The sequence below is a fragment of the Hoplias malabaricus genome, chromosome 4 (genome assembly GCF_029633855.1).
Source record: "Hoplias malabaricus isolate fHopMal1 chromosome 4, fHopMal1.hap1, whole genome shotgun sequence".
NCBI lineage: Eukaryota > Metazoa > Chordata > Actinopteri > Characiformes > Erythrinidae > Hoplias > Hoplias malabaricus.
This window is the reverse complement of record NC_089803.1, coordinates 43,189,074-43,214,423: the sequence shown is the minus strand read 5'-3', so window position 1 is coordinate 43,214,423 and position 25,350 is coordinate 43,189,074. Positions and strand designations below refer to the sequence as shown.

The following is a 25,350-nucleotide window of genomic DNA, read 5'->3' as shown; positions in this document are numbered from 1 at the left end:
ACAGTATGTACTTCATATTGTAATATTAAGTAGGTAGGTTTTAACTGTGCAGTGGCTGGGCTAAATTGGCAGAGCCGCATTGGAGTTCAGTGGTGCTAAACATCCGACCCTCGTTTCCATCAGCTGGTTGAGATGCAGAGGCGAACACAAAGGGGTCACTCAGAGAAGAGAGGCCTTTGTGTTTCGTCTCACAATTTTCCTTCTCTCTCTCTCTCTCTCACACACACACACACACACATACAAAGAACAACGCATGGATGGTATTTGTGCTGTTTATACAATTGTGACTGGATCAGTGAGAGTGAAAAATGTAGAAAGAAAAAAGTGAAAAAAAGCTATTTATATTAAATAAATTGATTACATGGAACTGTTTCTGTTCAGTATATGGTCATACTGAATATTTTGATTTTGGTCACATCAAATTCCTCTTGTACAGAATATTAACAAATCTCCAGGTTTAGATTTATTGCAGATACTTGATGTTTCACCAGTCAGACATGGTGCATTTTTCTGATACAACTTGCTCTTGTACATGCTACAATTTCATATATTTATATACCAGGTGATGTATTTCACCAAACATGAGTTTGGGGGCAGTTAGCATAAAACAGGAGGTAGAAGGAATACATCTCCAAGCTTTCCCTGAAATCCAGTATGCAGACATTCATTACAATCCCAAACAGAAATAAATGCGGAAATCTAGTGTCTTTTTTTTTCGAAATATAATCAAATGCAGAATTTAATGCCTGCAACACACTCAGAAAAGTTGGGACAGTGGCAAAGCTTGCACAATTTTTAAATTTTCCTCCATAATCAGGTCAATATAGAAGTTATAAAAGAAGCAAGGCTCAAAGAACCCAAGGTTCAGACTTTGTAGCCAAGATGAGTCATGGCTCAAATGTTTGACAGAATTGTTAAACTGTTAAAAAAAAATTCCAGATGCAGGACTGCAAAGAATTTAGGTGTTTTACCATCTACCATTCATAATACTGTGAAAGACTCAGGACATCTGCAGAAATCTTTGTCTGTGTAGTGAAAAGCAGAAACAACTCTCGATTGTGCATCTGTGCCCACAGCATGAGTTACTTGCATGTATACATTGAATGTGGAGGTGTATATTGGGATTCTAGAGAGATATACCTTGACATCAAAGCAGCATCTTTTTTCCAGGAAGTCCATAGTTATTTAAGCAAGACAATGACAGGTTCTGCACCATTCTGCACAACAAGTTTCAAAAGCGTGACTTTATTTATAAACATGCTTGTGAGAGCGTGTAGTTGGCTGACCTGCCTCTTTTATTGAAAATGTGTGGCACATACTGAAGTGGAGAATCAGAAAAAATGACCACAGACTTTTGAGCAGCTGAAGTCTTGTATCAGGCCAGATTGGGCAAACTTTCCACTTGCAAAACTGCAACAGATAGTTATCCTCAGATCCCAAATGGTTGAAGATTGTAATTAAAAGAAAAGTGATTAACACAGAGTCAAACCTGCCTCTGTCTAAACTGTTTTTGAGTGTGTTACAGGCATCAAATTCTAGGTTTGTTTATGTTTAGAAAATAAAATTATATATAGTTTGGATATCGTTTTTTCTGCTTTTATCAGTTAAATTGTTTAGGGCGGTCAGATACTTAATTATCCTCCTATTAGGAGCAAATTAATTAAATGTTTGACTTTAGGGTTTTGTTTTGTCATTGGATCACACGCTTGTAAGATTTAACTGGTTTAGCAGCATTATGTGACATCAGAGCTCACTTTCTTCTACTGCAGTAGGTGTGTATTCACCCATGTGTTTTTAGTGAATAGCACATCAAGAGGAATTATCTCAAAATAGATCAAAGCTTTAGCTTTGTACACTCTCAGAAAAAAAAGCTATAGCGGATGTACTGACGGAGCCAAGTGGCCACAAATTTGTAAAATAATTACATAAACACATCTTAATATACTGGTGATGACATAGACCAGTGATATCTCTAACTGTTCATGGGGAAAAAAACAAGTAAAGATTGAAAAGTTGAATATAAGCAAAACTTTCTGCACAACAAATATATAATTTTATAACTGAGCATAAAGGAGTGTGGGAAGCATAGAAAGGCTTTGAAGCATAGATAAGAATCTCTTTCATAAAAAAATGAATAAACTTCTTTGGAACATTATACTGTTCCTAGTTTATTATGCTTATATGGAAAGTAAGGGACTTTTGAAGGTAATGGGTTCCAACTCTGCAAATTGAATTTTAAAAAGGAGGGGGTGATAGTCTTATCACCCCTAGAGCTGTATGTGTAATGTGTAATGTGTAAGCTCCCTGAATATTATTATCTTCCTAGACCTACCCAGGTTAACGTTTCTGTACATTAACCTGCATTAATAAAGGCAGAAGGCCTATTAAGGTACAACAATGGTTTAAAAGTCCAGTTGTGTTCCCCAAATTCACATTACACTCTCTTCTCCTGAAGTAATATTTATAGAATTATGTAAAATAAAAGAACATAATATACGTACTTGAGATATAATTGGGCTGATGAAATCAATGTAATTTTTAAATCTACAATTATAACAGGATATAATATGTTCCCTAATTAAAGGTACAAATATATACCCTTGAGTGAACCTTGAGGGAAGTGTTGCAGGAGGATGTGCGGGTGTCACACAAACAAATTCCCAGACAATAGCAAACTTTTGGAATCTCATGTTTGATGAGGAGAAAAATTGTTTTGGTTATATGTTTCTTTATCCATCTTTTGTTTTTTAATTTCATACTTCCCTGTTTCTTGTATAATGTCCTCTTTTTTGGGTAATGAAGCGGCCACTCTAAGTTCAAGGGAATTAAAAATCGCACATTCTTTTTTTTTTTTTTACTTTCTACCAAATATCCCAACTTTTCTGAAATTTTTATTTTTAATAATTAAAAGTGTTAAGAGTGTTTACTGAATCAAACTGCTAAATCAACAGAAAGGTTCATGTGTTGAATCAAGTTGTTTCTCATTTTCATTTACAGAGTGTATCATGAAAAATTCTATTGCGCATGCGTATTGCCTTTGTCATATGACGCACCACTGCTCTTACTGATTGTTGTGTTTGTGTGAATGTGTGTGCGTCTTGTCTGCAGCATCCATAATGCAGTAATTGCAGTGTTCCAGAAGAAGGACCTGGGAGATAATGAGCTGTACTCCCTGAATGAAGGGGTTAGGTAAGCACTAGAACTTTTCATTCCTAGGAGTGGACAACCTGTGTCTGTGCATGAATGCACACAGAATACCATTGCAGCAGTGCATATAAATAAATTAATTCTACCATAACTAAGTTCAAAAGTATGAAGAACTGTCTAAAACCCTGCCCCAAAGATTTATGCACTGAGGAATCCTTCATCAAACTCTGTCTGATATCAGAGGTTTCATATCAATACCATGCACTTGCTGAAAAGTGGAAACTGATACTTTGTATTACACCCACCCTACTATGTAAAAAGAACTACAGAAACAAAGGAGCTAAACCACATGTTGACTTTCCTGAGTTGATCAAAGTGTGGTAAAAGAGGTTTGAATAAACCTGAGGTATTTTGCAGGTTGTATCTGCTCCTGTTATTACAGGAACTTATTGCAACTGAACATGTCGTTTTGACCAATAGACACAGTGGTGGCCACAAGGGCGGCTTCGACCAGTTCACAGTTTTAAGTCATGCTTAACAATGTGAGTCTTTCATTGTAATGTTCTCAATGTGTCCACCTGAATGTGACATAGTAAAAACCAAACCATTTTACCTTCTGAGTAATCATGCTTCTTTGTGGTACTGATACTGAGAAGATAAACGTAAAACTGAAAGAATTCTACAGAACTGACCTAGTTTGTCACAGATCCTTTCAACCTGATACGTTTGTTATTATCTGAACCTGGCTGTTTTGTTTCAAATGTGAGCTACAAATTGATTTTTTATTCAATTACAGAAACATTATGTTAGTAATCAATTATTTAGACAATTAATTCAATGAATCAAAAAAAAATTAAGGAGCAGTCTATAAAACTAGACTTAAAAATCTGGTTGTTTTTTTCTGTGAGAATAATAATCATTTCAAATTATTTGAGAAGCTGCACGAAAATCCATGATTTAAAAAAAATAAACAAATTAATGAAGTCTTTTTGACTACACATAATTGAATTATGATGATCTACATTAGATAAAGAGAGCTGCTGTGAGCTGTTTATTTCAGTGATGTGGCAGGAATCTCACTCCTATCCATTGGATTTCTTTAACTGCTTTATCATGTTTATAGCCTACATGGAATGAATGGGCACAGGTCAGGAACACACCCTGGACAGTGCACCAGCCTATCTCAGGGCATCACACACACACACACACACACACACACACACACACACACACACACACATATACGCATACTCACACCTATCTGTTAACACTTTTTAAATAGACCAACACATTTTTGATTGTGATCTGCTGGGTTTAATTTCAGTCACTCTTTTCACTGTAAAACAAACAAGCTCAGTTGTTACACATTATAATATTTTATTATTAAGGATACTTATTATAAAAAAGTGCATATATGACTACAATTGGAAATTTGCAGCACCTGTCAACCTGCAAAGTGTGAAAAAAACAACAACAAAGTGAATTTATTTATTTATTTATATTGTGGAATGCCTAATTCAGAAAATATGGGATAAAATTAACTGTAAAAATAAGTCTGATATTGTGCTGTTGTAGAGTTCAGAGACTTGCAAAAGTATGTCCATTTATAGGTCTGGACTCCTCATTAACTTCCTGGGTGCTCAGACTACATTGAGGTGTGGCCCATTCTCATTTAAAGGAACTGGCTCTGAAACAAGTCATACTGATAGGGACTGTTTTGACAGGGCAAGAAAAGCACTGTGTTGTATGATTCTACTGGTATTTTGATCAAAGTCTGTCACAGATGTTTCATTAAGACCCCGTTTTAAAACTTTTTAAAAAATAGGTAAATCCCTTTTTAACTCATTTTACAATGCTGTTTCACCCCCCTAAATCATTATTTTATGGATTTGTGGATACAATGTTCCTTAAAAAATGATCTGCTACAATTCATATATTTTCTTAGAGATAGTCTGAAAAAGCCACATTTTCTCATCTATTTTTTCTCCAAGAAATTTGAATATTCAGCAAGAAAGCAGTAATGATACAACATGTGTTCTGTGGTATAGAAAATCTTTTGACCAGGGGCTCCCTCAGTTTTTGAATACCATTTTACAGTCAGATATAGATTTTGCCCCATGTTCAATATGTAATCTCTTAATGTAGCCTCTGATGTATTTGATCTGTGCAAGTCTATTTGAAATTCACTCTCTTCTAGTTCCTTTTTTTTTGCTCCTGTATTTGCTTTGAACAAACAGGTGCACCAACACAGCAGAGCAGTGTGAGGTTTGCTACCAAGGGAATCATGAAATTAACCACAAAAACAGAGAAAGCCATTAGTGTCCCAGTATACTGCATGTCATAGTTGTTCCCCTGCATCAAGCTGCCCACACATGCTTCCCAGGCACCGTATGATATGTAGCTTTGTAATTGCTACATTTTTAAAACATATTTAATGTGGTTTAACATGGTTGAAATTTCCTAAGCCTCATCAAAATGACAGTGCACTCACTTAGTTTGTGCATGTGTGAATGTGTATGAGTAAAAGAGAGATGGGCCAGAGTGAATGACCCACAGACCTGATTATGTCCGGCACTCTCAAATGGGACTCCTTTAATGTTTCCTAGCAGTAGTCTGCGGTTTCATCGGTAAATGACACTTAATTCCGTTTTTAGGCACATGTGCTTCACATCTCTACCTTGTAGGTGTGATCACAGAGAAATCTAATCGGCCTCATAGAGGTTTGGACAACACCAATACGTTCCTGCAATGACCACAAGATGAAGTTGTTGCTTATCTGAAGGGTGAACGATTTAGAGAAAATATCTCATTGGTCATTTGTTCATTCATTATCTGTAACCTCTTATCCAGTTCAGGGTCATGGTGGGTCTGGAGCCTACCCAGAATCACTGGCCGTAAGGCAGGAACACACCACGTAACTAAGTTACAGACAAGCCTTTTTTCCCCTTCTTTTTCTGAAATGCTGAATGTAGTGGACCAGACTAATAAGCTAATCAATATTAGACGATATTTTTCCACTACAAACTTAAGCATACAATATTGTGGAATCAGCTTTTGTCATTGGAAAATTTACACTGTTTGCAATTACCTGACCCTTTTGAATACCAGTGTGCAACGTAGTAAATGAAAACCAAAGACAAACTGCTCTGGTAAACTATGTAAGCTATAACATACAAAGTGCAGAGTCGCTGACTAATCTCTGTATGGTGTTGCTTTTATGGGGACTCAAGTGTTTTATAGCTTAATGTCTCATTTCCTGCATCTATATGATCACAGAAACCTCATCAGTTTGCGTCGCACAAGGAACAGGACGCACCTGTTCATTCAACCATCAAAAAAAACTTCTTTGCTGGGAACAGAAGGCCAATCTTGTGATTTAATGCAAAGTTCAAAGGTTTTAAAAGAATCCTGTTGCATATTGGGACATCTCAGACTGCGTACAAGTTAAATAAGAGGCAGATGATATGATGGTTCTTAAAACATCAAATGTGTTCATGGTGGTAATGTGACTATACCACATTATTCAGATTGTAAGGTGGGTTTGGTTGAGTTCAATAAGCTCAGTGTCTTTACATTGCGGGCTGTGATTCTAACCTTCTAACCTTGGACTTTAGTGGTCAGTTACACTGTATGAAAAGATTTTGATTTAGAACCTAACTCCCCAATTCATAACACATGTACAGAAACAGAGCTGCAAAAACAGCCCGTTTGGAGTTCATCATTTTTTGTAATGTCATGAAAATGAGCTAATTAACAAATATATTTACAAATATCTTCCTGTTTCACCTATACCCAAGTCTTAGTCAAGCAAGTCCTAATGAATGTTTCAGAGTCTTTTTTTGAAAGACGCCAAATATACAGTAACATTTCAGAACAGAACTGACTAACCTGTATTATTTTTAAAGGTTTTTAAAAAAATGTTCAAAAAACATAATATTAATTTTAGAGAAGTCTAGAAAGTGACAGATGTTCTGTTGCATATCATAACACAAGACCACTTTACAGAAAATAATTACATACAGGAAAATCTGCTGTTGCTTGCACTGCACTGCACAGTTCACAACACACTTTGAGGAGAGCACTGTGGCTAGCATTGCTTTGAATGGTGGGGGAACACTCAGTTTATTCATTTGTTCACTTCTGTTCTTCAATTTGTCTCTCACTTTTATTTCTTTTCTTACTTTATCACCACCTACTTAATCATTTATTTCCTTACTCTGGCTTGTGTATTGCAGGCAGCTGCTGAAGACTGAGCTGGGCTCCTTCTTCACGGAATACCTGCAGGTGAGCAAATGCTAAAACATATAAATTTCATACTTTACTCGTGAAATAATGATGTAGGCTTTATTTTTTTATTTGTCTATATTAGTTTAATTAGGAAATTAAAAGGGAGATTTTTTAAAATCCCAGTCTCTCTTTCTCTTTATCACTCTGTGTTCAATTAGAGATACACTGTCTGTGTCAAGTACTGTACAAGCACATTAACAGCTGTTGAGACGGAGTATAATTCAGCACACAAAGATATGACTGAAGCCACATTGCTCGGAAAAGTTATATGGCTTAGGCAGATTTTCCCTGACGGTATCACTGCTTTTATAAGCTTCCACTTGTTGTCATGGCCTGCCTCAAGTTGTGACTCACTCACGTGAAGGAAACCGATAAGGAGCATAGGGAAAGGTGTTTCCAGACCAGGAATTCCTCTCATCTGCTCCAACCAATGAGAGGAACTGCACTCCAACTGGTTTCTGTAACCTGTAGTGTCCTAAGTACTGTGTAATAGCTTTAGGCACCTGGGAAAACTGATCATTTAAAAAAAAAAAAACTATTGAAGTGTCTGAGCAGTAAGAGTATATTTGCTCAATATATGACCATGCAAAGGGTGGCACGGTGGCGCAGCAGGTAGTGTCGCAGTCACACAGCTCCAGGGGCCTGGAGGTTGTGGGTTCGATTCCCGCTCCGGGTGACTGTCTGTGAGGAGTTGGTGTGTTCTCCCCGTGTCCGCGTTGGTTTCCTCCGGGTGCTCTGGTTTCCTCCCACAGTCCAAAAACACACGTTGCAGGTGGATTGGCAACTCGAAAGTGTCCGTAGGTGTGAATATGTGTGTCTGTGTTGCCCTGTGAAGGACTGGCGTCCCCTCCAGGGTGTATTCCCGCCTTGCGCCCGATGATTCCAGGTAGGCTCTGGACCCCCCGCGACCCTAAATTGGATAAGCGGTTACAGATCATGGATGGATGGATGGATGACCATGCAAATTTAAACATGCAGATTGAAGTGGTGAGGTAGTATGATGTGTTATGAGGAGTTATGCATTATTATAATTATTTTCACAGAACCAACTCCTAACCAAGGGAATGGTGATACTGCGAGACAAAATTAGATTCTATGAAGGTAAGCGACTGCAAAATCTTTTAGGTGAAACTAGAGAGTTAGTTGAAATAGATATGAAGATCTGGTTTTAATTAGAAATGTTTTTTCTGACTTTGATAAAAACAGAGTTCCCTCCTGCCCTCATCATTCCTACATCTGTTAGAAACCTGTTGGGGAGTGAATGCAATCTCTCACTCTGTGTGAGTGAGTTTGCAGCAGATCTCCAAAAGCATGGGTGCTTATTATGTTTGTGTGTGTGTGTGTTTAGCTGAAAAGTACTGCTCTTTATCAGTTCCAGCTGAATGCTTGCCCTCCCACATCTATCTTCTGTTGTGGCTTTTAACAACTTCCTTTACCCTTTAAAAACGCAGACACAAAAGAATAACGAGTGTCTTCTTTTCTTGAATGTGGAGCGTATGTTCTCAAGGATTACTGACAGGTGATGTGTGTATCAACCCCTTGGTTGTCTGTGCAGGTCAGAAGTTGCTGGACTCCCTTGCTGAAACCTGGGATTTTTTCTTTTGTGATGTGCTCTCCATGCTGCAAGCCATATTTTACCCAGTACAGGTACTGCAACCTTTGACCATATTTGTCACTTGATACATACTGCCTAAATGAATTACAGAGAGTTTAATACATAGAACACATTCAAAGACATACAGAACAGAACAAATACAGAATACAAAACATTAACAAACAGTACAAGCATGAAAAGATGTGTGAAGGAGGGGGAAGAGAGTTCCAGAGTCGCGGAGCAGATCTAGAGAAAGCGCTGTAGCTGTGGAGGCTGGAAGGAGGGACAGTGAGCAGCCCGGCTGAGGAAGGCCTGAGTGTGTGCATAAGTTTTAGGGATGGAGAAGAGCAGACAGGTATGAAGGAGCAAGGTTATTTAGAGCTTTGTAAGTGAGAAGAAGTATTTTGAGTTGAATACAGTACTTTATGGGAAGCCAGTGAAGATGTTGGAGTGCGAGTGAGAAGGCGAGCAGCAAAAATCGGAACAATCTGAAGTCTGTGGACAGAAGAAGAGCTGATGCCAAAGAGAAGAGAGTTGCAGTAGTCTAAACAGGTGGAGATGACGGAATGATTAAAGATTTCAGCAGCAGATTGAGAAAGAGATGGCCTGATTTTGGCAATATTACGCAGATGAAAATAAGACGTTTTGATTATAGAACTGATGTGGGCACCAAGTGAAAGAGTTGAGGATGACACCCAGATTACGAACCAGGAAAGAAGGAGATACACATGAATTATTAATAGAGAGAGACAGGGAACCAACTTTTTTGAGAACTGATTTGGAACCGATTAGCAAGAGTTCAGTCTTGTGGTAATAAATAATGTAGATATATGTGTAGCAGGCACAGCTTGTGTGGTCAAACTGCCAAAAATATTTAGCTAACCTTATGTGAGAATTTGACCCTTTGACTTGGGAATGACTCACACAAACTGGAAAGATGGGGAACTTAATACTCTATAGTCAGCACACAATTCATACAAAAAGCTGCTGAGTACAAAGCTGAATTTAGCTTCATCTCAGAGTGGTGAATCTCAATAACATATGATTGAATGTTTATTATAATAAAATGTGCAATTATTTGTCATTGCACAATGCATAACTAAATATTTCTTCTGCACTTAACCAACCTGTGGCAGTGAACATATACACACACTAGTGTACTAGGGGCTGTGAACACACACCCAGTGTGGTGGGCCAGCCATCCCCAGCTTCCGGGGTGCATTTGTGGGCACCTCGGCCGTGGATTGAGGGAGGAGGATAGTGCTGTTCTTTCACTCCCACTACCACAATTTTCCTGATGGTAGTGGGAATCGAACCAAAACCTTTCAGTCCTAAGTCGTCTTCTCTAACCATTAGGCAAGTAAGAAATGATATTGAGCATAAAAACATGCCTCTCTGTGTGTGTGTGTGTGTGTGCGTGTGTGTAGGGTAAGGAGCCCTCGGTGAGGCAGCTGGCTCTGTTGCACTTCAGGAATATCATCACTCTGAATCTAAAACTAGAAGATGCCCTGTCTCGGCCCCGTGCCCGTGTGCCCCCTTCCATCATACAGATGTTGCTCATACTCCAGGTAAGCTCCTAATTCATGACTTAAACAATGTTTTGTGCTTTCTTTTATGCATATCTGCAGTAAAGTAGTGACTACACTTGCTATAATAGAAGCAGTGGGATGCTTCTATTATCCTGTTTTGTTTTGTGCTTTGCATAATGTAGTAGTATAGCAAAAAAAAAAAAAGCTTCTGAAGTGGTAATAACGTATCTGACAAATGAAAATGGCAGATCTACTGTCAGTTTATATAGTATTTATTAGTGCTTTATTATGTTTACCTTGATGCATTTTCTTCTTTATGTCATGTTACTAGTACAATGCTTTATTTCTTTTGTTTTTCATTTCCTTTTTTCTTTGTCTCACACAGTAAAATAGTATAACAAAGTATAACAAAACAGAAACCTGTTTCTAAGCACCCTAGACACATGTGCAGACAATGGGTGTAGAGACAGGTAGTTTCACTACAGGTTCATATTTTCAGATTTCCTCTGATTCATTATGCCTGCTGATCATGATTCAAACCCTATTTATGTTTTATCATTGTGAAATGCCAGGAAACTACACAACAATGAGCCTAGAAAAATATGTGGTTTCTACTACATGTCTGGGTCATAACAGTCTGTCTATCAGACTACAAGAGGAAGGTGGTTTTATAAGATAGAGAGGGTGATTAGAAATCCTTATTTGACACTGTGGGACCAGTTGACTGATATTAAATCATTGATATCTTTGCATTACATAAAGAGTAGCTTTGATCTCGATAAAAATTCAAAGAGTGTGAGCAATTCTTTTTAGTTACTGTGGTTACATTTGGCCTGAAGTTTGTGTAGGCAGAGCATTATTTAACTACACTAACAGATGTCAGTGGGAATCCACTTTGAAAGAGGATGCATATCTGTTCCTTCATGGCTGATTTGACAGGATATTGGAGACTACTGCCAAAGTTCTGTAGACTAAGACTGTAGTTTAGTGCTGCTTTCCAGAGAATTATTTTGCAAAAGGCTTAAGAAACTTCTCCAGCTCATGGGATGTTTATTTATTTCTTTTTAAAACCACCTGAAGTTAATGGGGCTAAAAATCTGATAATCCAATAATTCCTGCCAATACATTAATTAATTGTCTGAAACCACTTATCCAGTTCAGGGTCGCGGTGGGTTCAGAGCCTACCTGGAATCATTTGGCGCAAGGCGAGAATACACCCTGGAGGGGGCACCAGTCCTTCACAGGACAACACACACTCACACACTTTTTCACCAATCCACCTACCAATGTGTGTTTTTAGACAGTGGGAGGAAACCGGACACAGGTAGAACACAGCAAACTCCTCACAGACAGTCACCCGGAGCGAGACTTGAAACTGCTGTGCCAACGTGCCATCCGATAAGTGGCCAGTATTGGCTTACTGTGGTATTTATTGATGAAGATGAAAACCTGGCTGGGGTTGTGGGTTCAAGTCCTGCTCTGGGTGACTGTGAGGAGTTTGGTGTGTTCTCCCTGTGTCCGTGTGGGTTTCCTCCGGGTGCTCCGGTTTCCTCCCACAGTCCAAAAACACATTTGTAGGTAAACTGGCGACCCAAAAATGTCCGTAGGTGTGAGAGTGTGAGTGAATGTGTGAGTGTGTGTCACCCTGTGAAGAACTAGTGCCCCCTAGTCCTGAACCCATTGCGACCCTAAACTGGATAAGCGGTTACAGACAGTTGAATGAATGGCCACTAATATTGGGTGGTAAAGCAGAATTATTTTTGATTAATACAATTTAAGACAAGCGCATTTTACTCAATGCTAATTTAACAGCTGTTACTTGTGTGTGTGAATGTGTCGTGTAGAATAAGATAGCAATGTTCCTATCTTTTAAAAATAAAATTGTATTGCTTTATGTTTGACTTTCTAAACAAAGGTGGAACATCTAATACGTTCAGTAAATGACTGACTGTTCTTTGACATATTCTCCTTTGCTTGTGTTCTCTTTTTGACGTCATGAACAGTTCATTATGAGTAGTAATGACGGCGGTGTTAACAGGGAGTTTACCGATGAGTCTGGTAGTTTATATATGACTACTTGACATATATGTTAAGGTACTTTTTATTTAATATTTTTTACATGATTTGGTGTCTGCTTTCAAAAATGCAAGTCAGGGTTGATTATAAATTAATTTGACAAGGGATGCCTAAACTTTTTCACATGGCTGTCTAAAACACCTTTACATTAATTCTATTTATTTGGCTTTGTTTCTGGTTTGAAAATTCTTTGAATTGTTCTCTAAGCCACGTACTTAAAAATAAAAAGCACAAATGAGGGTTGTTTTTTTTATTATTATTAAAATGTCCAGCTATTTTGTATATTCTCTTTCATTCTATGGTACATGTAATAACATCTTATAATGTGAGTCTATATTACAGTTACTCTTTCATCTATTGGGTTTACTTATCTGAGATACAAGAGATTTTCTTTTTTTTAGAGTGCAGCGATGGTTCACTAATGTGCTTGTACGTTAATGTTTTTGTGAACTGGTCTTAGATTACTGTCAGAGACACGTTTTGGAGTTTTTGCTCTGCCCAGTTGCCTTATGCAGTGATGAATTTCTCTCAGGCACATTTGCTTCAGTGGACACTGGGTGAAATGTTTCCAAAAAGCACAGACTCTTTCATACTCTAAACTAAAGCATGTTCCCTCTCTTCATTCATCTGTGGCCTCAGGCTCCCTTAACCCACATACTCAGGGGGAAATGCTGCTATAAATACACTCTGCCCCCTCTTCTGAGTCAGCTCCATACATTCCAAAATCAGAGGCAAAGATTCATCATAGAAATCCCATGGAAAGAAAAATATAGGATAGCTTTCTTGAAAAGTGGTTTACATATAGTAATAGTAATTAGCTGCATATTTCAAGTTTTTTTTTTGGTAGTAATTTGCTGTGCACTTGTAGTTTTGATGAATTTATGCAGATCTCAGTGCAGTAATATATATATCTTCATTTTTAGCTGGAAATGAGTTCTTTGAGATTGGCACATTTTTCTACTTTGGAGTTCTTAACAGACAGGAAGTAAGATAAGAAGTAAAATAAACAACTGTACAGAAATAGGTAGCTATTAGCATTTCCAGTTTCTAGTGTGTGAGAGAAGGGTCAGTTGTGCCCTGCTGGACTCCCAGCCCTGAATGTTTGAGGCATCACTGGGGCTCAAACTGGCCATCGCCAGGTGATAGGGAGCAACGGCATTCCTGAAGAACGCCTATTATTGATTTTGTCTTTGTTGTTGCAGGTTGTCAATCAACCATGGTGCACTGTCTGAATTTGAATGAGAGAAACTAGCTGTTATGCCATTGTTAGCGTATGAGTTTAGACTAAAACCAAGGTGCTAGACTAGTACTGTCTGCATGTGTATCTGCTAATTTATATTATAGAATGATAAAAGATATAATGACGCGGATAATGCAGATCTCATAACCTGTGTGTGTGTGTGTGAGCATTAAAGAAATGTTATTCTGTGCTTTTGTGCAACTGATAGTCCAATTATATTAAAATGATTTTGATATATACGTCATTGATACATGTTCAGTGTAATTAAATGATTTGTTTTAATTAATGAAATAATAATGAAATAATTATAATATATTATTTTATTAATTGCATTTTATAATACTATTTTCTGTGGATATCAAACAGTTAAGATGTTAAGAAATTCACCATAGTGTAAGTTTGTTAAAATAAAGTAATTTTTGAATTACATTTGCCACTGTGGTGCTAGAAGTGATGGGAATTTCCTGTTCAGGCTGCATCTAATCATACTGATATTTGCAAAACATTCCTCTTTCAAATGACAGGTTTTGTTAAATTTGAAATCAAAAATAAGTAAATGTCTACAATTATTTCATTTAAAAATGGCATTTTCCTGCTAACCTTAATACAGACTGTACTTAATGCTTTCTTCCAGTAAGATGGAATAAGTAAAAATGTTCAGAAATGTGTTCTCTGTATAGGATGTATATACATTCTCTTTTAAATCTTATTTGTCCCTGGATACCCATACGTTTACATGTTACTGTTTCTAATTCTTAGAAAAAAACTTACTTAAATGAAGGAAAGAAAATCGAAAAAAAAAAAATCAGCTTAAATTTCATGCTGCACAACTACCTCCAGGACGAACAGTTAAACAAAAAGATGCAGCTAGGCCGGATGGTAATGTAACAGCGTATGATATTGCCCATATTTGTAGTATTGCTGATTTTAGAACAAGGATATTTAACTATTGATGACGTACGTATTAATCTCCAGCATGGTTTAACATTTTGAATCTTGACACTGTCGGACAAGGCATTGATATCAGTGAGATTAATCTGTGAGATACAGAACATGTTTAAAATGCCACAGCACCATACTGTGTTTTGAATGTATTAATATTATACACAACCCTGTGTGGGTAGGAGGGCACTGGCAGTTTACAGCGGTTGTCGACTCTGCATTAGATTAGCAGACATTTTATAAGAAGGGTCATGACAGGCGAATGCTATTTAGATAATGGAGCTAAATAGCTGTCAATTAGAGGCTGGATTTTGTCTGTTTGTTCAGTTTGTGTGGGCTGGGAGACAGACCGGCATCATATTCACACAGCTACCGACTGAAAAGAAGAGCTAATATATACACGCCCTCACAATTCAGTACGCATAAACTTTCTCACACTTTCACAATCTGTTTTACTCTGTCTCTCTATCTCCATCTGCCTCTCTCTAACTCCCCCTTCATCTCCCACTTACCTTCATTGTTGTGGGTTTGAACTGACAGGGAGAAGCTGTCTCGGTTTGTTGTGTAGGTGTGTGCCCTTGTTGTGGAAATTCAAAGAATCAGCCCCAAAAAGAGCACAGGCTCCCTAAGCCACTCCTCCATTTCTGAAAAGGCTAACACTGCAAAACATGTTATGTACTCTATATCATAATGCTATGTGATAGCATAATAATAATCATTTATATTGAGTAAGACATTCTGCCCAGAATATAAACTAGTGTCTTTATTTGGTTAAAATTCCGAACACAGCCAAACTGCAGCTTTAGTTGTTTTGTTTAGAAGTGTTCAACCAAAAAACAAACATCATCATGTTCCCAGTTGCAGTTATTAATACAGAGCAATGTAAATATGTTTATATTTTATAGCTGTAAGTAAGTTCAGTATTTTTGGCCACCTGGCCAGCTGACATGGGAGATGCAAAAATGAGACCATAGCATAGGGTGGCCATAGCACTTTGATATTTAATGAATGGCAGTTGATTAGAAAGTTGAGGTGGTTCATACAGCACTCAATGCTTTGGGGTTGAAAACTGTGAGTAAGGAACAATATGCTGTACCAAAAAGTGTCAATACTACTACTACTACTAATAAATAATAATAATGTTACATTTTCTTTGTGCTGGCATTTTAAGTCGACACTGGGTACTATTTAAAATTATTAGAGAAAGTGAAAGTATTCAGAAATAAAGTCTTTTTATTCATTCATTCATTGTCCATAACTGCTTCTTCATTTCAGGGTCGTGGTGGGTCCCGAGCCTACCCAGAATCACTGGGCACAAGGTGGGAACACACCCTGTATTTGGGCGCCAGTCAATACACACTCACACATTCACTCATTTACTCACACCAGGGACACTTCTGAGCAGCCAATCCAAGCCTAACAACTGTTTTTTTGAAAGAGGAGGAAACTGGAGCACCCGGAGGAAACCCATGCGTAAAGTGATTTTAGCTGAGGTTTTAAGAAGAAAGCGGTTTATTAAAGGCTTTAACTGTACAGTCAGGTGGAACAATTCACCCCCATATTTCTGACTTCTGGCATATTTCTTGCTTCAGTGTGTGCACATGCATTTGTTTTCCCCTCTTCAGTAAATCTTTACGTCTTCGGAGCAGTTTTCATTTGATAAAGTCACTTTTATTCTGTGTAGGTGGAGCATCAAGGCAAGCCGATAGATTCAGTGGTGGCCGATCACCCAAGACATGGCCATCACCCAGATATGACCACATCCTTCACTATTTATAGTTTGTGTTCATTTATCTGTGAAAAAAATGTGGTTAATGAAGAGCAAGTTTTATGTAATTCTTTGCAAACATTCTTTGCGGAAAACGGACACCATCTCCAAATTATTGAAGGTGTACAGTACAGACTGGCTCCATCGTCTGGGTAGTGAAGGGTATTACAGGGAGGCATTGTTTACTTCATGATACGAAGTAAACAGTGGCTGTATCTGTGTCACTCTGTGAAGAGGGAGCAGAGAGGTTTTGTATCCCTGTTTAAGGAAACGTTCTCCTGTGCTGTGTGTTTTAGGGGGTGCATGAAATTCGAGGAGTGAGTGAGGATTACCTGAAGCTGGAAGGACTGATTCAGAAGGTTGTTTCTCCGTATCTGGGCACTCATGGCCTCTACACTGATGACGGCTCTGTTGGGCAGTATTCCTGTGTTCTGGGTAAGACCACAGACCATCACACACCATCTGCTGCGGTGAGGTATGTGAACGGACCGAGGTGATGCAGCAGATTGAGTTGCTTGATAAAGTCCCTTTTCATTAAGTGTATTGTGAGAGGAGCTCTTCTCAGAACAATGTGTTAAATAATGTTTTTGGAGCTGGGCAATTTTGCTTTGCTTTTCAAATGTCCTTTAGGGCCATTGAGTTTTGCACTGAATGCAAAGTGGATGGGGCTTTTCTAAGTGTTAAGCCATTGTGTGCACAGTGTTGTATGATCTCTATACTGAAGTAGTGGGACAGCGTCATCCCAAATGTGTTGGATGGAAAGTAGAAGTCAGGGCTCTGTCTCTGTCCAGGTCAGTAATATTCTTCCAAACCATTTCTAAACAGAAAAGAAAATCAATAGTTATCTCATAGTTAGAGCCTTTCTAGAACCTTGTTTAGAAAACTGGGTGCCATTAAAAAAGGTTTTGACATAAAAGTTAAAACGACTGTTACAAATCCTATCATGAAAATGTAGCTTCCGAACTTCAGAAACAAGTCCGAATATTTTGAGGAAAGTCACAATATTGTGACCTTATCTCTCAGCATCTAAAAACTCTTGATGAGAGAAAGGGGTGTTTTGTGGACCATTGGCGGAGCAGAAGAGTGAGTTTGCGTTGTGACTCGGCGGACGCAGCCAAAAACACATTTTATTCAAAGCAATTTTATTTTCAAGGATGCAGAGTCTCTTTCTAAATTATATATTTGTGCGTCGTGAAGTTTTGACTATTTTAAATGGTGCTGTGATAAATAATAAACTGCGCTACAGTTTTTTCTTCATTGGAACCAATCTGAGACCAGGGAGAACAGCTTCAGGAAACAACCTTTATTAGAAACTCCTTTTCTCTTTTATTCTCTCAGAGAAGCGGCTGCTGCGGCGCTGGCCTAAGCCTGGTGACCCTCCCGCAAAAAACCCTGTGGTTCGTTCTAAGAGCTACAACATCCCCATGCTGACCCCTGTGGCCGAATATGACACAGAGACAGCCTCGGCGAGCAGTGTGGGGGTCCGGTGTCACTCTGTCTGCGAGATGACCTCCTGTCTGGAGGAGCCAGCCTTTTCCAGCGTGCCGTCCAGCCCTGAGACAGACGACGCATTGCCGCTCTCAGCCAGCCGGCCAGACATCTCACTGGAGCCAGACGCAGCTCTGTCCAGCAGCACAGAGCAGACAGAGGGCAGTTGTCCACTTCCATCCCCTTCTATCTGCCTCCAGTGTTCCCCCGGACCCTTCCTCCCCAGCAGCTTGCGGGAATCGGGTTCTGACCCCAGTCGGGACGCCTCGCTGCCCAGCGGCTCGTCCAGCCCAGAGACCATCGTAGATCAGATCCTGGAGTCTCTGGACTCAGACACTGAGGGAATATTCATCGAGTTCCCACGCCGCTGCTCAGACTCATCCACATTCAGCCGAGAGAGCGGCCGGCAGAGCGTGGCCTGAAACACTCCACAACCTGAACACATTCCCAAACTCGTCCTGCCTTTGGGAGCATTTGATCTCTGGAACCTTTTTAACAAGATCTGAGGAGTTCCTGGGTTTGGTACACACTTCCACATCATTTTGCATTCACTGTTCTTTTATATTGACAGATTAAAGTAATCATCCCACCTCATTGGCTTCGCTAACCAAATAGAACAGGGTACGAACTGTGCTGACAACTGTTTTTCTTTTTCCCCTCATTCTTTCTTTTTGAACACTGACATCTGGCTTATAGCTAGCATAGAAGCATAGATCTTATTTTAGGTAATTAATTTCTGAGGAATTACTGGAGTTTTTGAAATGGTATTATATAAAAACTGCCTGAAATCAATATAAAATTGTATTTTACCGAACATTTTGATTAGCATTGTCTCTGTAAAATTTTGTAAAGGATTTTGACAATCACAGATCTGTTTCTGAATAATATATTATAATTGTTACATGCCTATTTATTTATAATTTTATAATTTGTAAAACATGAGTAATACATTTATTAAAACAAAATACTGATATTTATTCACTTGTCTCCGTACTCATTTATAAATATTCATACAGGATCCACATACAGGATGCAAATTGAGAGTAAGTTACCAAGGGAATACAATAAACCCCTAAACTGCATGAGTGCCTGATGTTCAGACAGTTACATTTCAGCTGTTTTCTAGAAATTTGTTGGCAAACTATGTCATCTTGCTTCAGTTCTACAATCTGCCTACAGCTCAGCAAGGTCAGGCGAGACGCACAGGATAATTTTAGCTTTAAGTCTTTAAGTTTCTTGTTTCTGAAATGTGCCACTGAATTACACTGATTTATGTAATTACTTCTTCCCACATCAAGTAATTTTTTAGGTTGAACAGACAAATCAAGTTGATCACCTTGTGATAAAGAAACTAACCCAGATGTTTCCAACGTGCTTTTTCCTAAAGGTCACTGGATCCCATTACGAGTTCTTTGAACTAAATAAATGCAAACCAGGAAGTTGGCCAAGTGTAGTAAAGTGGTTCTGGAAGTAGCAGACTCAAGCTTCTTTTTTCTTAAGTTGCTTGTACTCCATCTCTACTTTCAATGTTTTCTTATCATTATGGCATTGTCTTCGTGGTGGATCTATATCCACTATAATGCATTCTTGGTGGGTACATTACCTTTTGAGCGACCTCAAAGTTTCTTTAGAAAGATAATATTCTTGAATACTTAAAATGTACTCGTAAAAACGTATAAATGCTCTCATTAGTTAAAAACTTTTATAGTGACCGGATGTTCAGTCTACATTCTTTTTTTTGTGATTGAATATTTAGTGTAAGTATTTAATATCCATGTAATACAGTGTAATATTTGGTGTAGGATTTGGGTTATAAATAAATAAATAAGCTTCAAAAATATGGCAGATAAATATCAGCCCCATGGATCAGTTGTTGGCATCAGCATTGTGCCCCCAGTGCCCACCACATGTTGAGTTTAATTAGGAAACGTGTGAATGAAGATAAAGAGAGGTTTATTCTGCCACAGTGTTTTAATGTGTTTACTACAGTGTCTTGATGTACAGTGTCCAAACAGTAGAGGAACACCAGGATTGCTGTCCATCTTCTCTGTCTGTACCTTAAATACTTTAAAGAATATAAACTATGACCACCACTCTTTTTTTTTTCTTTACTTTTTTTTTGTAAAAAGCATTAACGGATACAAACAGATCAGTCCCCCCCCCCCAAAAAAAATTATAATAATAATAAATCTTCAATACATACATAACTCGTCTGGAAAACACACGTGATATTTTTTCTGGTTTTCATCTATTCTTTCTCAGACATAGTGTTCTTCGTAAACGCCACATTTTTCCATAATGGGTCAGCTATGAGTGACTGCTTAATAACAAAACCCAAGCAAAGTACAGGAACAACACAATGCAGAAAAAAAGGTACAAAGGAAAAGGTGTTCACTGACCTTCCCCGAGAAACTAATGCTTAAAGCGAGAACTAATACATTCTTCTCCAGCACACAGAAAAAAAGCACTTTGGTCATCTTCACTGACTGTTCCATGCAGAAGTACAAAACAATAAACATTTTCAAAGGCTCTTCATCGGACCAACGTTTTGACATGGAGTAACAATTTATTCGCTTTAAAGTGCACGTTCTGAGGCATTTCTGACTGAGGCTGAGCGCATACATACACACACACACACACACACACACACACCTCTACCCCTAAATACACTCCTTCCCACACTGTAGCTCAATCAAACAGAGTAGGGGGTGAGTCCCAATAGCATAACAACAGATATTCAGAACCTGACAAACAGTAATGAAAGTCATATCAAAATGACACAGTTTACCTAAAAGTAACTAGCGATCACAACATTTGGGCTCCAAACATCAGGGTTTTTTTCCTCTATTTGGAAGAAAACCACAAGCTTTTTCAAGGATTTCTCAAGGCCCCAGTCCTGATCTCCTCAAATCATACAAACACACACTGATGGAAACAGTCAGACAGCTGCTAAAACATAACCACGTCAAAGAAAGACAAAAGAGCAGTGGCTGAAGCGGTGTCTCACAAAGAACAGATGTGAACAAGGCAATTCAGCCTCAGTGAGTAAAATAATATGGTGGAAACCACATGTAACAGGTCCCAACAACACACACAGAGCCAACATTTACTCCACTGCAGCTCTGGGGGTGAGTGAGTCAGTTTCTTCTGTACGGGTCAAAACACTCCACTGTCCAAATACGCTCAGAGCAGGAGTTATTGGCTCGTAACGTTGGTGGACTGTTTCTTTACGTGAACAAAAACATTAACCATGCTGACACCAGCCCATGACCACACAGCTTATTGCCATATTGACTCTTCAGCTTCGAGACAATCTCCCGGACCACGCTCGCAGTCAGATTATCTAAATAAATAGTTTTTTTTTTTCTGTACACTTGTATACCACCATGTATACAGTACTGCCCTTAGCAGAGGGCTTTCCTCCCTCTGTGTAACAATGAAAACTTGAGAGCTAAAATAATACTTTAAAACAATTAAAACAGCTAAACATATGTGAGAACTAAAAATAAAAATAAAATAAAAAATGTAAAACAAAAAACCAACACTGAGAGGGTAAAATAAATATCTGAATTGCACAAGTGAAATATAAGAACTCTGATATGTCAGAGGAAAAAAAGGGCCAAACGTCCATTGTCAGGCAGCCCCCTGGAAAAGGGGTGATTCAGCACTCTCCGGCAGTCAAACGGTCCGCTGTCCACTCAGAAGTGGCTGGAGACTCTAGTCTGCTCACTGTCATGACTTGATCTTCCAAAGCTGAGTATAAGAAAAAAAATATATATAATAATATATATATATTCACATTATGTAATAATAATATTATTAATGAAAATGCCTGTTACTATCTTCAAACTTCAAAAGACTGCAGCTAACAACCTAAGTCTAAAATGTCTGTATAGACTGATTCTTGTTTCATGGCAGTTGAAAGGCAGCAGCTCTGTACTGGAGACAGGCACAGCTCCAGTTCAGATACACAGACATCACTCAGTGCTGCGCTATCCTCGGACCTGATTCAGACAGAATGTGTTGCCAATTTTTTGTGAAACTCATAACTAAGTCTCAATAAATGTGATTTGTACATACAGTACAGTACAGTGGCCAGATCTTATCACTATGTCAATTTGGAGTTGAGTTACCTTCACATTGAAGCCCAACAGGTCACTGATGACCCCAGAAACCGCAGAAAGTATGACCACCTGTGTGATGTTGTACAGGAGGGGGTTCATGGTAAGGCCATATAGTCTAAATGGAGAATCCAACTCCTGAATTGGGGGCAGGGGCAGAGAGAGAGAACAAAGAAAACATCAGTCTAATAAACTCATGAAAGCATGAAATCAGCTTGACTAAAGAAGACTGAGTCACAGTAAGTGGACAAAGAGTGAATATTTGTTTTGTCGTTACTGACTCAATTGCATTATGTAACATTTTTGTGACTTCAGTCTAAACTTGATGAATGAAGTTCTGAAGATGTAAATGAATTACTGTCCTCATATCTTCATCAATTTTATGGTTTTTTATTTGTGACTGTAAGTGACCCCAGGCCATTGAGCCACAGCTTCTTCTTGAGCAGTGTATCTGATGATAATATGTAAATGTGTATGACACGGTCCAAAATAAATACCTGCCAAATCTGATTACACACTTCTGACTTCTAAACTCTGAGGCTTTACAGAATGACTCACAGCAGCACACCCACCATGTTTTTCCCCTCAGTAACTTAACTTCTTTCAATTTTAACACAAAATTGAGTGCAGATTTAACCAAGCACTACTGCACGTCTCTGTCCTCCACTGGAACATCTTGCATTGTCCCTGTTTTATACAGTGTCTAGTATTTTTTGTTTTTACTTTTAGCAGGGTTGACCTTTGACCACTCACTCTGGTTATGATGTTAAATTATTAGCAAGTTTACTAATGTGGTGTTGTATGTTCATTTTACTGCTACTCTGTGCCAAAATGTTTAGTTCGCTTTGGATGAAGAGATCACTGGAATGAAAACAAAATAGAACCTTCAGCAGTTTGGTGGCCAGCTTGAGAACATTGTTGACCAGTGTCAGCTCTTCTTTCTTGTTTGGTTTCTTCTCCATTTTCAAGTACAGATTGATCTGGTCAAGAAGGAAGTAGACAAATGGCTTTTTACAAAATGCAAAAAATACATTCTTCAGTGCTTGTAATTTTTGTTGTGTTGGCAAAGAAAGAATGCCAGCAGAATGTTTTATGATTTACACTTCTTTGTAAGTGTATATGCATGATGCATTTACAGATCCACTGTATATGTAAATGTAGTACTTGCCTGCACTGTTACATGTTCTTCACTTACACTAAAGTGAACCTTACACAGTTCTGTAAATGTTAACTAATAGCTTGGCATCAGGAATGCTGCAGATTTTCATGCATCATTTATATTATACTTGTCTATACCAACACTGACAAATTATACAACAAATCAATATCACAATATACTTCCAGCTCTAGACTATTTCTGTCTGGTGACCCATACCTGTTCGGTCAGTAGGATGGAGGTGTTGCTGTACTTCTTGCTGGTCTCAGAGCCCAGCGTGACAAAGCGAAGCAGGAAGAGAGAGAGCGACAAGCACCAAATCACCAGTTCCCAGTTATAGTGAAACTCCAGAAATGTCTCGTGCACGTGGAGCAACTGCACAGAAAAAAAGCCAAAAAAAATAGGAGGACCATTAAAAAAATGTTACAGCTTACGTACAGAACGTAAACAATAGCTTCAGCTCTAACCATGTTTCAGGATGAGAGAGGTGATGGGGTAAATATGTAGGTATGCACATATAACACCAAAGCCAAATGTTAGGGCACCTCCACTAATATTTACCATTTCCACATTCTAGAATATTATCAACAACAATTAATCTACAAAATAATATATACAGTGATATAATAAGTCAAAAATAATTGGTTGCTTGTAGTTAATGTGGATTGAGAGCTTCTAAGCAGAGCTTTCAGCTCTAAATAACTAGATCATCATTGTAAAACTCATAGTTTTGGTTTCAAAAAAGTATAAAAGGTGCTATATAAGTGTAGTGACATAAATATATACAAGGCACTATATAAATGTAATGATAAATGCAATAAAATAAATGCATTCAGTTATTTAAAAAAAATAAAAATATTATTCTGCTGTACATGGAATGATCTTTATCTATTATTTTGCTGGTGAATCTTTGACTAAAAAATTTCATCCACAGACTACTTAGAGGTCAGATGAAATAGCCTACAATTTTTAATATTTAGACAAAAACACAGCAGTACATCTACACACCTGGGCACAGCAGATGAAGACCACTGAGAGAGTGAGGAGGAAGGCAGATGAGACGATGACGTCCACTGAACGCTGGGGGCCACGCCTCTGTACAACATACATGAAAGAAATAATGGGTTACACAATTAGAACATAAATGCCCTCTGCCCCAATCTGACTTGTACTTCTATTAAAAGTCTAAGACATGAGAGAAAAACAGAATAAAATGAATAGTCTTGTTTCATTATTATATTCTTTCATCACACTGTCAATACCTTCAAATAGGAGCGCAGAGAAAGCCACATTTTAATGTTCTGCACTTTTTTCAGACGGAAATGAGGCACCTCAGACTTCCTGGCTCTCCGGGCTGAGGTCAGGTGACCAAAGAGCTTAGCAAACAGCAGCCTCTGCAAAAAGTGAAGCAAATTTATACCACAGTTCAGCCTCTGGCTTCTATGCAGCATACAATCGTTTTAGTGAAATATTTATACACTGATCAGGCATATCATTATCACCACCTCCTTATTTCTGGTCCTTATATCAACTCCTTATATCCTGGACTGAGAATAGTCCACCAACCAAAAATATCCAGTTGACAGCGTCCTTTGTCCACTGATGAAGAACTAGAGGACAACCAAAACAAACTGTGTACAGCAACAGATGAGCTACTGCCTCTGACTTGAAAATGTGGAACAACAGTGTGTGTCTAACAGTGGACAGTGAGTAAACCGTCTTTTAAAAAAAAAAAAAAAAAAACCTGTAGCAACACTTCTGTCTGCTCCACTCATTCCAAGCACAACATACACTAACACCACCACCACATCAGTGTCACTGCAGTGCTGAGAATGACCCACCACCCACACCTGCGGGGGTCCTTAGTACTGAAGAACAGAGTGAAAAAGGGAAATATAAGTATACAGAGCCACAGGTGGACTACAGCCTGTAATTGTAGAACTACAAAGAGCTCCTTTAAGGTAAATGGAACTGGAGCTAAGAGCATAGAAATAAGGAGGTG

The 25,350-nt window shown here is 38.4% G+C and overlaps 2 protein-coding genes across 6 annotated transcripts in view; one reads left to right on the top strand and one right to left on the bottom strand.

Moving 5' to 3' along the window:
• The window catches only part of prr5b (proline rich 5b (renal)), a 38,344-nt gene extending 19,320 nt beyond the window's left edge, over positions 1-19,024 (top strand). For all 4 annotated transcript variants that reach the window (XM_066668049.1, XM_066668050.1, XM_066668051.1 and 1 more), the window contains 7 exons: positions 3,109-3,189; positions 7,383-7,431; positions 8,478-8,535; positions 8,990-9,081; positions 10,456-10,596; positions 16,880-17,018; positions 17,922-19,024. In XM_066668049.1, the coding sequence (XP_066524146.1) occupies positions 3,109-3,189; positions 7,383-7,431; positions 8,478-8,535; positions 8,990-9,081; positions 10,456-10,596; positions 16,880-17,018; positions 17,922-18,493 (1,132 nt within the window). In that variant the 3' untranslated portion in view covers positions 18,494-19,024. The remainder of the gene's footprint in view (positions 1-3,108; positions 3,190-7,382; positions 7,432-8,477; positions 8,536-8,989; positions 9,082-10,455; positions 10,597-16,879; positions 17,019-17,921) is intronic.
• Positions 19,025-20,019: 995 nt separating this feature from the next.
• Positions 20,020-25,350, bottom strand: part of LOC136694697 (protein PHTF2-like) — a 58,780-nt gene continuing 53,449 nt past the window's right edge. For both annotated transcript variants that reach the window (XM_066668459.1, XM_066668460.1), the window contains 6 exons: positions 24,611-24,742; positions 24,357-24,443; positions 23,568-23,723; positions 23,077-23,172; positions 22,205-22,330; positions 20,020-21,824 (listed from right to left, as the gene is read on the bottom strand). In XM_066668459.1, coding sequence (XP_066524556.1) covers positions 21,804-21,824; positions 22,205-22,330; positions 23,077-23,172; positions 23,568-23,723; positions 24,357-24,443; positions 24,611-24,742 — 618 coding nt within the window. In that variant the 3' untranslated portion in view covers positions 20,020-21,803. The remainder of the gene's footprint in view (positions 21,825-22,204; positions 22,331-23,076; positions 23,173-23,567; positions 23,724-24,356; positions 24,444-24,610; positions 24,743-25,350) is intronic.